We start from the raw sequence: 13,106 nt of genomic DNA on the forward strand, positions 1-13,106 counted from the left end.
TTGGAACCAGGGCTGATGACCAGGCTGGAGCAATCAGGCCGCGTTTGACCATTTAAGGAGCCGCAGGCAGGCAGCTTGGAAAGGCCTGAATTAGAAAGGCATCCAGCCCTGCGGGGGAGATAAGGAAGCTACTTGGGGCCCTGCTCCCAGGAGTGTGTTATCAGCGCGCTGAAGGCTGTGGCTCCACCTGGGCTGTTGACCCATAGAAAGCCCCCCCCCCCCCCCCCCCCCCCCCCCCCCCCGCTCCGCTGGCCCAGTGGCTAACGGGAGAGCAGGCTTTGTGTCACTCAGCAGGATGGGAGGCTTCCCTCTTTGTAAAAGCAGGTGCTGCTGACCTAAGGCACCACGTGAATGCTCAGCAGGGCCTCCTCGTTTCCTTGTCACTACGACTTGTTCCCCAGTGATGCATGTGGGGAAACTGAGTCTGAGGGGTGAGGGCTGTGCCAGGGTCTCAGCTGGTGGTCGCCCAGCAGAGCTTCTGGGTTAGCTGGGCCCATTATGGGGAGGGAAGGGGTGGGGCCCTTCCCACCCGGCCCTGTCTCTCCCCACAATCCCTGCAGCATCCCATGACTTTCCTGTCTCTGAGTCATCTGTCCCCACCTCCCTCCACTTCTCTGCCCCTTAACTCCTGGTTGTCCCCATTGCCTGGCCCACTTGGCTTTTCTTGTTCTCCCACCCACCTGGGCAGCACAGCTATGCAAAGACAGCCACCAAGCAGCCCATAGGAAGAATGGCTTGTCACTGCCCCACAGCAGGACCCACAGGTCACCCAGGGCATCACAGACACGGATGCCCATCTGACAGCCGACTCCATGTAAACGCAGCAGTAAAGACGCTGGCCTTGCATTTTGTAGACCTTCGCTTGTTTATTTCATCTTTCTAGTTGTTTCTTTCTATTTTATTCTGTAAAAGTATCAGTCTGCAAGGGATCGATAAAGCACAAGGTCCCTCCCTGCATGGCTCAGGAAGTCCCATACACCAGGCCTTTGCCCGAGTTCCTCTGAGTCCCACACCCATATAATACTGGAGGGACGCAAGAGCCCGGCCCAAGAGGCCTTGCTGCCCTGGCTGGGCCCTCTGGCCTCCCCCTGCCCACCCAGGCCTCAGAGAGACTGTCAAAGCACAGTGTGTTCTGCCTGGAAGGGACCATTGTCTTAAGAAGGCAACTACAATGATCAAGAACTAATAAATAAACTCAAGAAATGAACACTGGTTGATATGACCACCTGCCGTCCCCGGGCGTGCTCCGCCAGGCACAGCAGCTCGCCTCCCTGGCCCCTGACACGGGCTCTGCCCACTTGAATGTTTTAGATGCTCTGCTCATCACCAGAGACTTCATATATGGATGTGCAACAGTAGGACATGGGACAGTATACAGCAGTGAAAAGGAATAACCTATAGTTACCTGTGACAATGTGGTTTATCTTAGAAACACAATATTGGATGAAAAAGAACTAATTGCAGGAGACTTCCTGCCACATGCTTCAACTTGTCAAAATCAAGCAAAACAGAACACTACTGTTTACTAGCAATGGTTCTCAACCTTCTGGCCCTTTAAATACAGTTCCTCATGTTGTGACCCAACCATAAAATTATTTTCGTTGCTACTTCATAGCTGTAATGTTGCTACTGTTATGAATCATAATGTAAATATCTGATATGCAGGATGGTCTTAGGCGACCCCTGTGAAAGGGTCGTTCGACCGCCAAAGGGGTCACGACCCACAGGTTGAGAACCGCTGGTTTAGAGATTCATATACACGTGGGATAAAGTGAGGGCATCAGCTTCAGGATAGAGGTTGCCTCTGGGGAGACTGGAGGGAGGTGTGGGAAGGGAGCGAGGGGGTGGGAGGATGTACTCCAGCTTAGGGGTGCCTGGCGCCCAGCCTCGATGAGAAGGGTGACAATGACGGACAGGGTCTCCGCTTGCACGGCCTCCAGGGCGGGCCTCCAGGGCTGGCCACCCAAGGGAGCCTGAATCAAGACCCACACACGAAGCCAGCCGGCCCATGTGGCAGGGTTTCTCTGCCCAGAGCCCCCCTGGCTGCGGGAACCAGCATCAGAGGACTCGGCGCAGATTCCAGCAGGCAGGGAGCCACGTGCGCTCCGGAGGCAGAGCTGGGGATTAGCAGGCTGAGTCACCGCCCGCGGGGGTGGAGGTGACAGGAAAGGATGACAGGTGAGGCGCGCGGTCCAGGGGCGGTGTGCAGTGAAGGGGAATGTGCTGGGATTATAGGGTCCTGGAGGACGGAAGCGTTGGCTGTGTGGCTCCGGCAGCCGCTCCAGCAGAAGGTGCTGGAAAATAAGCAGAGGCATGATGTCACATTAGGAGGGGGAGGGCCCATCCCGGGCTGAGGGTCTGACAGTGAGGGTGGGGGGCTCCTCCCGGGCCGAGGTTCTGATGCTGAGGGTGAAGGGCCCATCCCGGGCCGAGGTTCTGATACTGAGGGTGAAGGGCCCATCCCGGGCTGAGGGTCTGACAGTGAGGGGGAAGGGCCCATCCCGGGCTGAGGGTCTGACAGTGAGGGGGAAGGGCCCATCCCGGGCTGAGGGTCTGACAGTGAGGGGGAAGGGCCCATCCCGGGCTGAGGGTCTGACAGTGAGGGGGAAGGGCCCATCCCGGGCTGAGGGTCTGACAGTGAGGGGGAAGGGCCCATCCCGGGCTGAGGGTCTGACAGTGAGGGGGAAGGGCCCATCCCGGGCTGAGGGTCTGACAGTGAGGGGGAAGGGCCCATCCCGGGCTGAGGGTCTGACAGTGAGGGGGAAGGGCCCATCCCGGGCTGAGGGTCTGACAGTGAGGGGGAAGGGCCCATCCCGGGCTGAGGGTCTGACAGTGAGGGGGAAGGGCCCATCCCGGGCTGAGGGTCTGACAGTGAGGGGGAAGGGCCCATCCCGGGCTGAGGGTCTGACAGTGAGGGGGAAGGGCCCATCCCGGGCTGAGGGTCTGACAGTGAGGGGGAAGGGCCCATCCCGGGCTGAGGGTCTGACAGTGAGGGGGAAGGGCCCATCCCGGGCTGAGGGTCTGACAGTGAGGGGGAAGGGCCCATCCCGGGCTGAGGGTCTGACAGTGAGGGGGAAGGGCCCATCCCGGGCTGAGGGTCTGACAGTGAGGGTGAGGGGGCTCCTCCCGGGCTGAGGTTCTGACAGTGAGGGTGAAGGGCCCATCCCGGGCTGAGGTTCTGACAGTGAGGGGGAAGGGCCCATCCCGGGCCGAGGGTCTGACAGTGAGGGTGCAGGGGGCCCATCCGGGCCGAGGTTCTGACACTGAGGGTGCAGGCCCCACCCCGGGCTGAGGTTCTGACAGTGAGGGTGCAGGGCCCATCCCAGGCCGAGGTTCTGACAGTGAGGGTGCAGGGCCCATCCCAGGAGGGTCTGACAGTGAGGGTGCAGGGCCCACCCCGGGCCGAGGGTCTGACAGTGAGGGTGCAGGGCCCATCCCGGGCCGAGGGTCTGACAGTGAGGGTGCAGGGGGCGGGCCGACACAGAGGATGCTGCCCAGGTCCTTAGTGCAGGGGCGGGTCCTGGACACCCCTTCCCTCTGCAGGTATTGGGCAGAACCAGGGATGTTTACTACGGCCCCACGCTGACTGCTCTCTGGGGACAGCTGCTGCACAGTGGCTGACTCTCCCCCATGAGGAGATGGGGACACGGACAAGGAGGCCCAGCAAGAGCACCGGGTACCACGGAGTCAGTCCCAAGGAAGACAATGCTGGCCCCTCTGCAGTGGCCTCTGGGCTGTAGCTCACACCTCCGCGTCCACGGGGGCCGGGATCCGAGTGTCTACATTCCTGACACATCAGTGAGGGGAAGCTGCCCCGTGGCAGGGGGGCGGGATTGCCAGGCCTCCTGGCTGTGCGTGTGCAGTGTTTTGAAATGTAGGTTTTATTATTGTCCAGGGTGGTGAGACCGGCCGACCAGAAGGCAATGCCCCTGAAGGAGCTGGTTTCTCACAGGTCTCAGGAGGAGGGGCCACCACACGGGCCTCGCGGGGAAGGGCCTGGGCCAGGCAGGAGGGGAAGGGAAACGTGGTCAGGAGCCTTCACCGTGGCTTCTAGGGGCAGGGCCAGCAGGCTCAGGGCTGGCTGGTCTGCCAGGCACCAGGCTGTCAGGCACCTGGCCCGGGGTGGGGCCGGGGAGTGCTGGGTGTGCTGGCCCTGGAGGGGGAGGGCGGGGGAGGGTAGGGAAGACAGCTCGAAGCCAAGCCGAGTCTCTTACTCTCCGCAGGAATCAGCCAGCCCTGGGAGGAGCCCAGACGGCAAAGCCTGAGACCCAGAATCAGCGCTGGAGCTGGGAGTGACGGAGGCGGCCGGGCCTGGGGCCCTGGGCTGTGCAGGCAGCTGCAGCAGGGCCGGGCGCTAAACCCAGCCTGGTTCCCCTCGGTGGCTGCTCAGATCGGATAGGAGGAAGGGCTGCCTGAATTCCTCCTACTGGGTCTGAGCGGCCTTGCTGACAGCCCCTGACTGCTGGGTTCACGCATCACTCTGCACCTGGAAAGAACTTTCCAGAAATGCAGCTCATTCTCCCACTCCTGCCCGCGTCCCTGCCCTGTGGGACTGGGGTGCTTTTCCTTGCACAAGGAGCTGGTTTGGGGTGTGGGGAGGAGGGCAGGGAGAGGTCCACGGGAGGGGTCCCAGGCCCCTCCTCAGAGCTGGGCAGCATGGACCCTGCCCCTCTGGTCCCCTGCCTGGGCATGGCCCGGGCACCATTGGCCCTGGCAAGGCCCTTTCAAAGAGAAGATGAAGGCCCTAGCCTGTGTGGCTCAGTGGTTGCAGTGTTGGCCCTCAGACTGCAGGGTCTCGAGTTCGATTCGGTCAAGGGCATATATCTCCATTGCGGGCTCAGTCCCTGACCCCAGTCAGGGTGCGTGTAGGAGGCAGCCAATCGATGTGTCTCTCTTATATAGATGTTTCTCTCTCTCAGTCTCTCCCCATCCCTTCCACTCTCTCTAAAAATCAATGGAAAGATATCCTCAGGTGAGGATTAACAACAACTACCAAAGAGGAAGCACATCCTCTGAGGTGGCGGGGGAGGGGTGCAGGCTCTGTGCTCCTCGTGGGGGTCCAGCCCCTGCCCCTTGGGCCCAAGGCATCTATTCTCCCTGCCAGCACCTGGGCGACAGCCACCGACGCCCTCACGGGGATGTCCGAGTGCTGCCATGTATGTGTGCTTCGTGACAAAACCTACCACCAGACCGCCAGGACGGGGGTCCCGTGTGATGAGACTGTGAGGGTGACAGGGGCAGAGGAGCTGAGAAGCAACCGCCGGTGTTGGCACCTCGACGGCCCTCTTCCTGTGCCACCGGGGCCTGGCCCTGGGGAGATGCGGATTCTTCGTCCTTCACTTACAACAAGATACGACACGGTCAAGCCGACAGGAGAGGGCATGTCAGCAGCTGTCCTATTGAGGCCCATCTACCCTTCATGTTGTCATGGGCTACGTGTCCCCGGATTCCCATGTTGAAGCCCTGACCCCCAGCCCCTCAGCATGTGACTGTATGTGGAGTTGGGTCTTTACCAAGGTGGTTACATTAAAATGAGGCCATTAGGGTGGTTCTGACCCCCTAGGACTGGTGTCCTTACAGGAGATGAGGACACGCACACACACGGAGGGGCGACGACACGGGGACCCGGGGAGCGGACAGAGTCTGCCCCAGGCCTGCTCCTCTCCTGCAGGCATGAGCGTGCGGCGGGACCCGACCCATAGTACCTTGCTCCTGGGAAAGAGGATTCGTTGGTCAGGTCCGACGTAAAGGAATCCTTCCGTCCCACTCTGCAAAGAAATTAAGTCCTCAGCGACTTGCATTTTATTTCCTTTTGGATTTTAATGTATCAGTTTCCCTGAAGGTGGGTGCCCGGGAAGCCAGCAGGGAGTCCCGCTGGGGGAGGGGCCGCAATGCGGTGGGATGGCCCCTGCATTCCTGCGGGACGCCTCACTCAGCTCCCTCAGGCTGTGACTGTTCCGAGCTTTTCAACCGCAGGCGAGTAGCATCGTTGCAGAGTCCTGACGCGTTCCACAGTTTCCTCTGATGAAATCAGCCATCAGTTGCAGCTGAGGTGATTTCCAACCTGATCTGCATAAGGTAGGGGTTTATGGGCTCAGCTCTGAGCGAGGAAGGAATAAACTCCCGGTGACGTCAGAGGACGGCCGAGCCTGTGCCATGACGCGGCGGGGACCAGATGACAAAGGGCTCCCTGTGCCTCTGTGCCGCCCTCTCTCTCCCTGTCGATCAGACATGGCTCTTGGGGTTTTGGACCGGCCCGGAGAGGCCCCAGGCAGGGGCAGAGGCACCAACCAGAGAGAATAACCTCACTGCGTCCCATGAGCCAACGTGTGAGGCCGTTGTCCGAGATAGCTGCGGCCTGTCCGCCACCTGGGAGCCAGGGCCTGGGGCCCTGGACGCGCTTTTCATGACTCAGGTGGAAGGCTGGCATTCGGGAGGGCGTGGCGAGTGCCTCCGGAACTGGGACAAGGTCAGAGACAGGCTGTCCCCGCGTGAATGAGCGAATGAGCGTGGACCGAAGGCTCCCTGCAGCAGCTGCCGCTCCACAGCTCCTGGGGGACCTGATGGGTCACGTGGGGTGGTGGGAGCGCACGTGTGGGGTCCTGAGAGCAGGTGGTCGGGGGAGGGCTGGTCACCTGCTGGGAGCCTGGACAAAGGGCTCAAAGGCCTCAGCCTCCGTGCTGCCCTGCAGAGGAGTGTCCTCCCAAGGACCCGGCCCTGCCACCCACAGCAGGGAGTCGGTCAGGTTGAGGGTGTGTCTCAGGCGCCCTCAGAGCCACACCTGGGGAGAGGCCTGGGCAGGAAGCCCAGTCCCAGGAGCTCCTACTGTGCCCTCTGGCCGTCTTCTGGCTCAGGCTCAGACCCTGCTCCTCTTCCCTTGGACCCTTGTGTCTCTCTCCTGGGCACTCACGTCCCTGGGCTGACGGGGTGGGGGCACCTTTGCCTGCTGTGGTCCTCCCTGATCTTTTCAGACCTGCAAGGCCAAGACCTACCCTGTAGACAGCCAGGCCCAGCCCCGGCCGCTTCCTGCAGCCAGGGGACCTGCCGGGCGAGCCAGTTGACGGCCGGCTGACCTCGTCCTAATGGGCCTCAGGACCACAGTCTTCCTGACAGGAAGCACGTCCAGCAGGCCCAAGAGGCAGCCTCCTGTGCATATTGCAACAGGCGTGTTTACACGGGTTAGCCAAGTGTACGCTGGCACGACTTCTGTCACGCCGCCCGGAGGCCTGCAGCGATGCCAGGTGGCTGCGAAGGGAAGTGGGAAAGGATACTGGGGGTGGGGGGCGCTGGGGGCTGTGCGGGGGGCCAGAGGAGGGGCTGGCAGAGGGAGCTATGTATTCACATGTGAGTCCGTGTGCAAGTGTGTGTGTGAGTACATCTGTGAGAGTGTGTGGGAGAGCGTGGGAGTCTGTGCTGGGGGCATGTTTGGGTCCCTATTGACCCTAAGGGAGGTATTTGAAATCTATAAAGCAAGAAAATTCAATCACATGGACTGAACATACTAAAATTACAAGAAGGTAGCATGGTCCCCAAATCACAAACATAGGGACCTGCATTGCTGCTCTGTGACAGCTCCAGCCCCTCCCTCCCTGCTATGCAGACCCCAGGACAAACCACAGGGTGGTGGGGAGGCATCATACTCCCTGTCAATGCCGAGCCCCCCCCCCCCCAAGAAATTGGTGACTCTGCAAAGCAGCCCCGGAGGGGTAGCGGGAGGGTTACGTGGGGGCACAGCCCCTGTGTGCCCCTGCTCTCAGGTCCTGTCCGGCTCCGAGTCAGCAGCAGCAGGACGCTGTGGTGTGGAGATAGCTGAGTCTCTGCTGGGCTCCCTCCCTAGAGGTGGAGGAAGAGGAAGCGGCTCTTTGTCTGACCGCTGAGCTGGGACATCCCTTCTCCCTTGGACTCGGACCAGGACTTAGAACGTGGGCGCTTCTTGTTCTCAAGGCTTCACACTGGGACTGAATTCACCACCAGCTCCCAAGTCTCCGGGTTGTAGACAGCAATTTCAGGACTTGTTAGCCTCCCAAATCATGTGAGCCAATTCCTCACAACAGATCTATCTGTCATCTATCTATCTATCTATCTATCTATCTATCTATCTATCATCTATCATCTATCCAACTCTATCTCCTTACCTACTTATCTACCGACCTATCAACTGGTTCTATGGTTCTGTTTCTCTGGAGGACCCTGGCTAATACAATGCCTGTCTGGGAAGGGATGCTTCCATTGAACGGGTCCCTATCCCAGTAGGCGACACCCTGTTCCCACCTCTGCCCCTCCAAGTCACCTCCCACGTCTGCTCTGTGGCCCTGACGACACCTCCTCCTGGGCAGGGGCTCTTAGGGGGACAGGATTGAGCAGGCCTGTACCCTGAGGGCTGGCAGGGCCCTGCATGCTCTCTAAGTGCCCTCCTCCAGGGTAGGGGGAGGGAGTGAGATCCCTGCAGTCACTGGGAACACAGGTGCCCCTGTGAGCGCCCCACACCCTCCACTGCTCTCCCTGCCGCAGGCCCCTCCCAGCTCTCATTCCTGGCAGCTGTGCAAAAGGAATGTGTCCTCCTGGCCCATGGTTGTGCAGCCCTGTTATCAGGAACCTCCGAGATGCTGTTACCCTTGAATTTAAACACAATGACATGACTTGGGATCCTGACAGTGAAAGGGGAAAAGCAAAGATTTAACGGGGACATGCTCCCTCGGGGTTTTAGAATCTACCCCTTGGAAAGGGGAAGAGAAGAGGGAGGAGAGGGAAGAGAGGGCGGGCCAGGGCCGGAAGGACAGTGCCAGGAGCTGGACCTTGGGTCTCACGGGGCCGCCTGAGCTCCTCCTAGGCAGGCGGTGCCAGCCACCGGGGCGGTCAGGCCACCGTCCTATTTACCTTTAGTTCAGGTTAGCGAGTTCAAAGTGACACTCCTTATCGCGTTTTTAAAATTGAGAGAGGACTTGAGACCTACTCATGCAGAAGCAGCCCTTGGCATGCTCTTTTATTGCTCAACCACGGCGACTTTTATAGGCACAGTCACGCTTTTATTAGGTCCAGTAACAGTTCCTTTGCTTTAGCATTCAGCTGTGACGTCTATAGCAATAAAGATAAGCTTTTAAATGCCAGTTCATTTACTTAAGCACACGACACGGGTTTCTTTCCTCTTCTGCTTGATGGCATTGTTCACACCCCAAAAATGTGGCCCGACAAACCCTCTGCGTTAGCGTGATTCTGCAGTGATACTGTATGTAAGGGCGCCACAGCAGTGACACAGCCCAAAAGACAGTCATTGGCATCCAGGAAAACAACAACACAAAGACGAACATAAGAAAGATATGCATAAGGAAGATGTAAAGAATTAATATCCTTAGTATATAAAGAGTTCTCAGAATAAATAAGAAAAGCATTTACCCAAAGGAGTCTGTGGCTCCTCATCTGGTCACAGTTCTAAGGAACCACAGCCTGGTCAAGGCATGTGTGTAAGGCAACCAATCAATGTGTCTCTCTCACATCAATGTTTCTCTCTCTGGCTCTCCCTCTCCCTTCCACTCTCTCGCAAAAAAAATAAAAAATGAATCAATAGAAAAATATCGTCAGATGAGGATTAACAAAAAACAAACAAACAAGAAAAAGAAAATTCATCCATTCATCAGTTAGGAATGAAGAGATTTGGAAAAGATGCCCATGACAGCATTGTTTATAATAATGTATAAAAACAACAAGTATCTAAAAATAGCAAAAATGTTAAATAAATGTTAGACATAATGGGATATTAAACATTGATAATAGTGTCTTTAAATAAAATATGATACAAGGAAATTTCCTTTATATAAATAGAAAAAAACCCCCAGGATATATAGCTGTTCATATTCATAGAATATTATCCACATTTATTTTTTAAAAGATTTACAACATATATTTATATAAGTAGGAAAAATATACCAAAATAATAATAGTGGTGGCATCTGGGTGGTAGAATTATGGATTATCTTAACTGTTATTATTTTGTATAGACTCTTATATATATTTCTTACAACAGTCATATTCAATTTTATGACCACTCCACACAGAGACCGCAAACCTTACTGCATGTGAAGAGATAAAACAACTTAAATCTGATTACGGGGCTGGTGTTTCCGGGTGAAACCTGAGGAGTAAAACGACCTTGTGATTGTTTCCAAAACCTTCCAGGACTCCATCCACCCGGAGAGCCTGCGCAGCCCAAGTTTCAATGCGAAGTGATGTTTTTTGGTCTCTGCCTCCCGCACTGCTTCCTTCTTCCTCTCCCTGTTTATCTGTTTGGTTTGGGACTGCCCCAGAGAAGAGCACCTGCACCCCCCTCCCCACCCCCAGGTTGCCTGACCGGCTCTAGGTCAGCCAGTTGGAGGAAGGCTGCAATCTGACCCCCACCCGTCTCCCCGCTCACAGGGCAACACTCCAATAAGGATCGAGTGTTCAGGGACAGACGTGTCACCCAGCCTGGCCCTCTGACATCTCTCCAGACTTATGCCACAAGCTGACCACATTTCCCTGCCCTCGCAAAACCTGTGGAAAGCCCCACAAGTTTTCCTAAGTCCCTGCGCATTTAGGATCAGGCCTTGACGGGCAGGGCTGCGCTTTACTGATTCCTTCTCTCCACCCTCCTCCCCTCTGAAGCTCTGCAGGGGTGGGTAGAGACCTGGCGGGTCCACTGAGCCATCTAGAAGGAAGGTGGGTGTCACCTGGGGAGGGCAGGCTTGCCCCTGACCACCAGGAGCCCTGAGACCAGCTGAGCCCTGCTGGGCGTCCACCTTTGCCCTTATGGCAATGACATTGTCCCCAGGCCTTAGCCCACACCAGAGAGGTCCCGGCTGGGCTCCAGCTGTGGCGCTGGCCCTGGTGGTGCCAGCTAACTCCCCAGGACCACCCTGGCCACCCTGTGCCGGAGAGAGGGCAGCTCCACCCAAGGCACCAGATGGGCTGGGTGGAGCCAAGGTGACTCAGGGCCCCAGCCTACTGGTTCTCAGCCCCATGGCTGGAGGGTGGGGTCTCCATCAGGTCCCCCTCCCCTAGGGACCCAACCACGGGCATCTCCTGGGCTGCAGGGCCCCCAGTGCCCTTGGGGGAGAGCTCCCCTCTGTGGGTTGCTGACTGGTAGGGCCAGAGCTGGACCAAAGGACCAACAGATGGGGGTGAGACTGGAGCCCCTCCACCCGCTACACCTCACAGGATGCTCCCACAGCACCTGAACCCACCACGGACCTGCTCATGGCCGGTCAGGCCGACCGTCAGGCAGTGCTCCCGGTGGGGCTGCCTGCGCCCGGGCTGGGACCGCTGAAGGGGAAGCCACGTGTCCTGCTAGGGGCTCTGACTCCTGGCCTGTCCACGCCTCTGCAGCCCTCGATCTGGCGACCCCACACCTTTCCACAGAGGAATGTTCTGCCTTTGGTCCCCACAGCTGGGCCCAGCCCAGGGGTGTTCAAGGCCTAGTAACCCCGAGAACACTCATTTTCATTGTTATCAGAGGGGGGCAGACACCCTAGGAGGCCCGGTTCTACAGAGTCCCAAAGTGGGAGCGCAGCCTGACCACAGCCAGAGCCAGGCACGTGTGCACATGCACCCCTGACACCCACACATGCATGTTCCAGAGACATGCTAACAGCACACACACATGCCACACACACACACACAGATACCCACGCACATATGCCACATGCACCCACATAGATACCCACACACATATGCCACATGCACCCACACAGATACCCACACACATATGCCACATGCACCCACATACACATGCCACACACACAGGCACCCACAAATATGCCACATGCACAGGCACCCACACCACCCACGCTTCTGTCTACCCTAAGGTGTGTGCTAGTGCCAGCTCTCTGAAAGAAGTGTGTCACCTGGGGGAGGAGGGGAGGGCTTTGGGTCTGTCTGTGCTGTTTGATTTCTGCAGGAGAACGTGATCATGCGTCACAGGTGTAATTTAAAATAGAAGTAAAAAGGCTGTGAGTCAAACCTGACCCGGAGCTGTGCTGGGCCTTGTCTTCCTCTATCAATGGACACGGGTTGTTTCTACCTTTTGGCTGTTGTGAATAATGCCTCCATAAACACGGGAATATAGGTTCAAGTTCCTGTTTTCACTTCCTTTGGGTCTATGCCCAGAAGTGGGATTGCTGGATGATATAGTGATTCTATGTTTAATTTTTTGAGGAGCCCCCACCCCCATTTTCCACAATGGCCGCACCATTTTACATCCCCACCAACAGTGCATGAGGATTCCAACTTCTCCACATCCTCGCCAACACTTGTTATTTTCAGGTTTTGTAAAAATAAAATAAAGTAATAGCCATCTTAATGGATGTGAAGTGATAGCTCATTGTGGTTTGGGGGGCCTGGCTTCTTAAAGGTGATGGAGATGAGACTGTGGGTGGGGCTCCCAGGAACAGAGCGCTGACAGTGGGGACGGAGAACTGGGCTGTGAGCTTCTCGGAGTCCACAAAGCCCAGCTTCCTCCACTGCTCTGACCGTCCAGGTCCTGGGAGCCAGCTCCAGGCTGCCAGTCGCGGGCAGTGAGGGGAGACAGAGCTTTCAACCAGTGTTCCTTAGTCAGCCAGGACCCTGTGGGGTATTTGCAGGCCTGGACGGAGGGTGGACTTCCTGAGAGAGCCGGGATTCCCTCTGTCCCTATGGAACTGGCACGGAAGCGGGCTGGGTCCCCCACACCTCTGTGCTTCCTCTCTTTGCTTAGGTGCTTAAGCTTCTTTTGGATTCTGCATGGAGCAAGTCACATCACATCATCCCATAGCACCTCATGTCTGCTGTGGGGCAGCACCGAGGGAACGAAAGGTGGCCCGCCCCACCCTCTGTCCACCTGTATACCGGTTCTGAGAAAGCTGAAGCCACCCAGCTGGTGTGGGGATCTGCGAGTTCTGTGGCTCCAGTCCTGGTGGTCCAGGTCCTGAACCTGACCTGCTGATTTTGTGTCTGTGGTTTATTTGAGAGAAGAAGATTCTAGAGATTTCCTTCCAGGTCCTGGGGTGACCCAGAGCTTCTTGGCCTTGAGGCAGGTCTGGTTATACCTTCTTCCTGGTACAGCTGGTCTTGAGAGGGTCTGCCCACCTTAAAACTCT

The 13,106-nt window shown here is 57.3% G+C and overlaps 1 protein-coding gene across 1 annotated transcript in view; it reads right to left on the reverse strand.

Annotated features, from left to right (window-relative positions):
- The window catches only part of LOC106726619, a 14,625-nt gene extending 3,394 nt beyond the window's left edge, over positions 1-11,231 (reverse strand). The window contains exons 1-6 of the mRNA XM_014542223.1: positions 11,217-11,231; positions 10,979-11,127; positions 7,194-7,245; positions 6,993-7,079; positions 5,706-5,768; positions 1,780-2,294 (exon numbers count right to left, since the gene is read on the reverse strand). Of these exons, the coding sequence (XP_014397709.1) occupies positions 1,780-2,294; positions 5,706-5,768; positions 6,993-7,079; positions 7,194-7,245; positions 10,979-11,127; positions 11,217-11,231 (881 nt within the window). The remainder of the gene's footprint in view (positions 1-1,779; positions 2,295-5,705; positions 5,769-6,992; positions 7,080-7,193; positions 7,246-10,978; positions 11,128-11,216) is intronic.
- Between the last annotated feature and the right edge of the window lie 1,875 nt (positions 11,232-13,106).

The sequence above is a fragment of the Myotis brandtii genome, unplaced genomic scaffold (genome assembly GCF_000412655.1).
Source record: "Myotis brandtii unplaced genomic scaffold, ASM41265v1 scaffold2927, whole genome shotgun sequence".
Taxonomy (NCBI): Eukaryota; Metazoa; Chordata; class Mammalia; order Chiroptera; family Vespertilionidae; genus Myotis; species Myotis brandtii.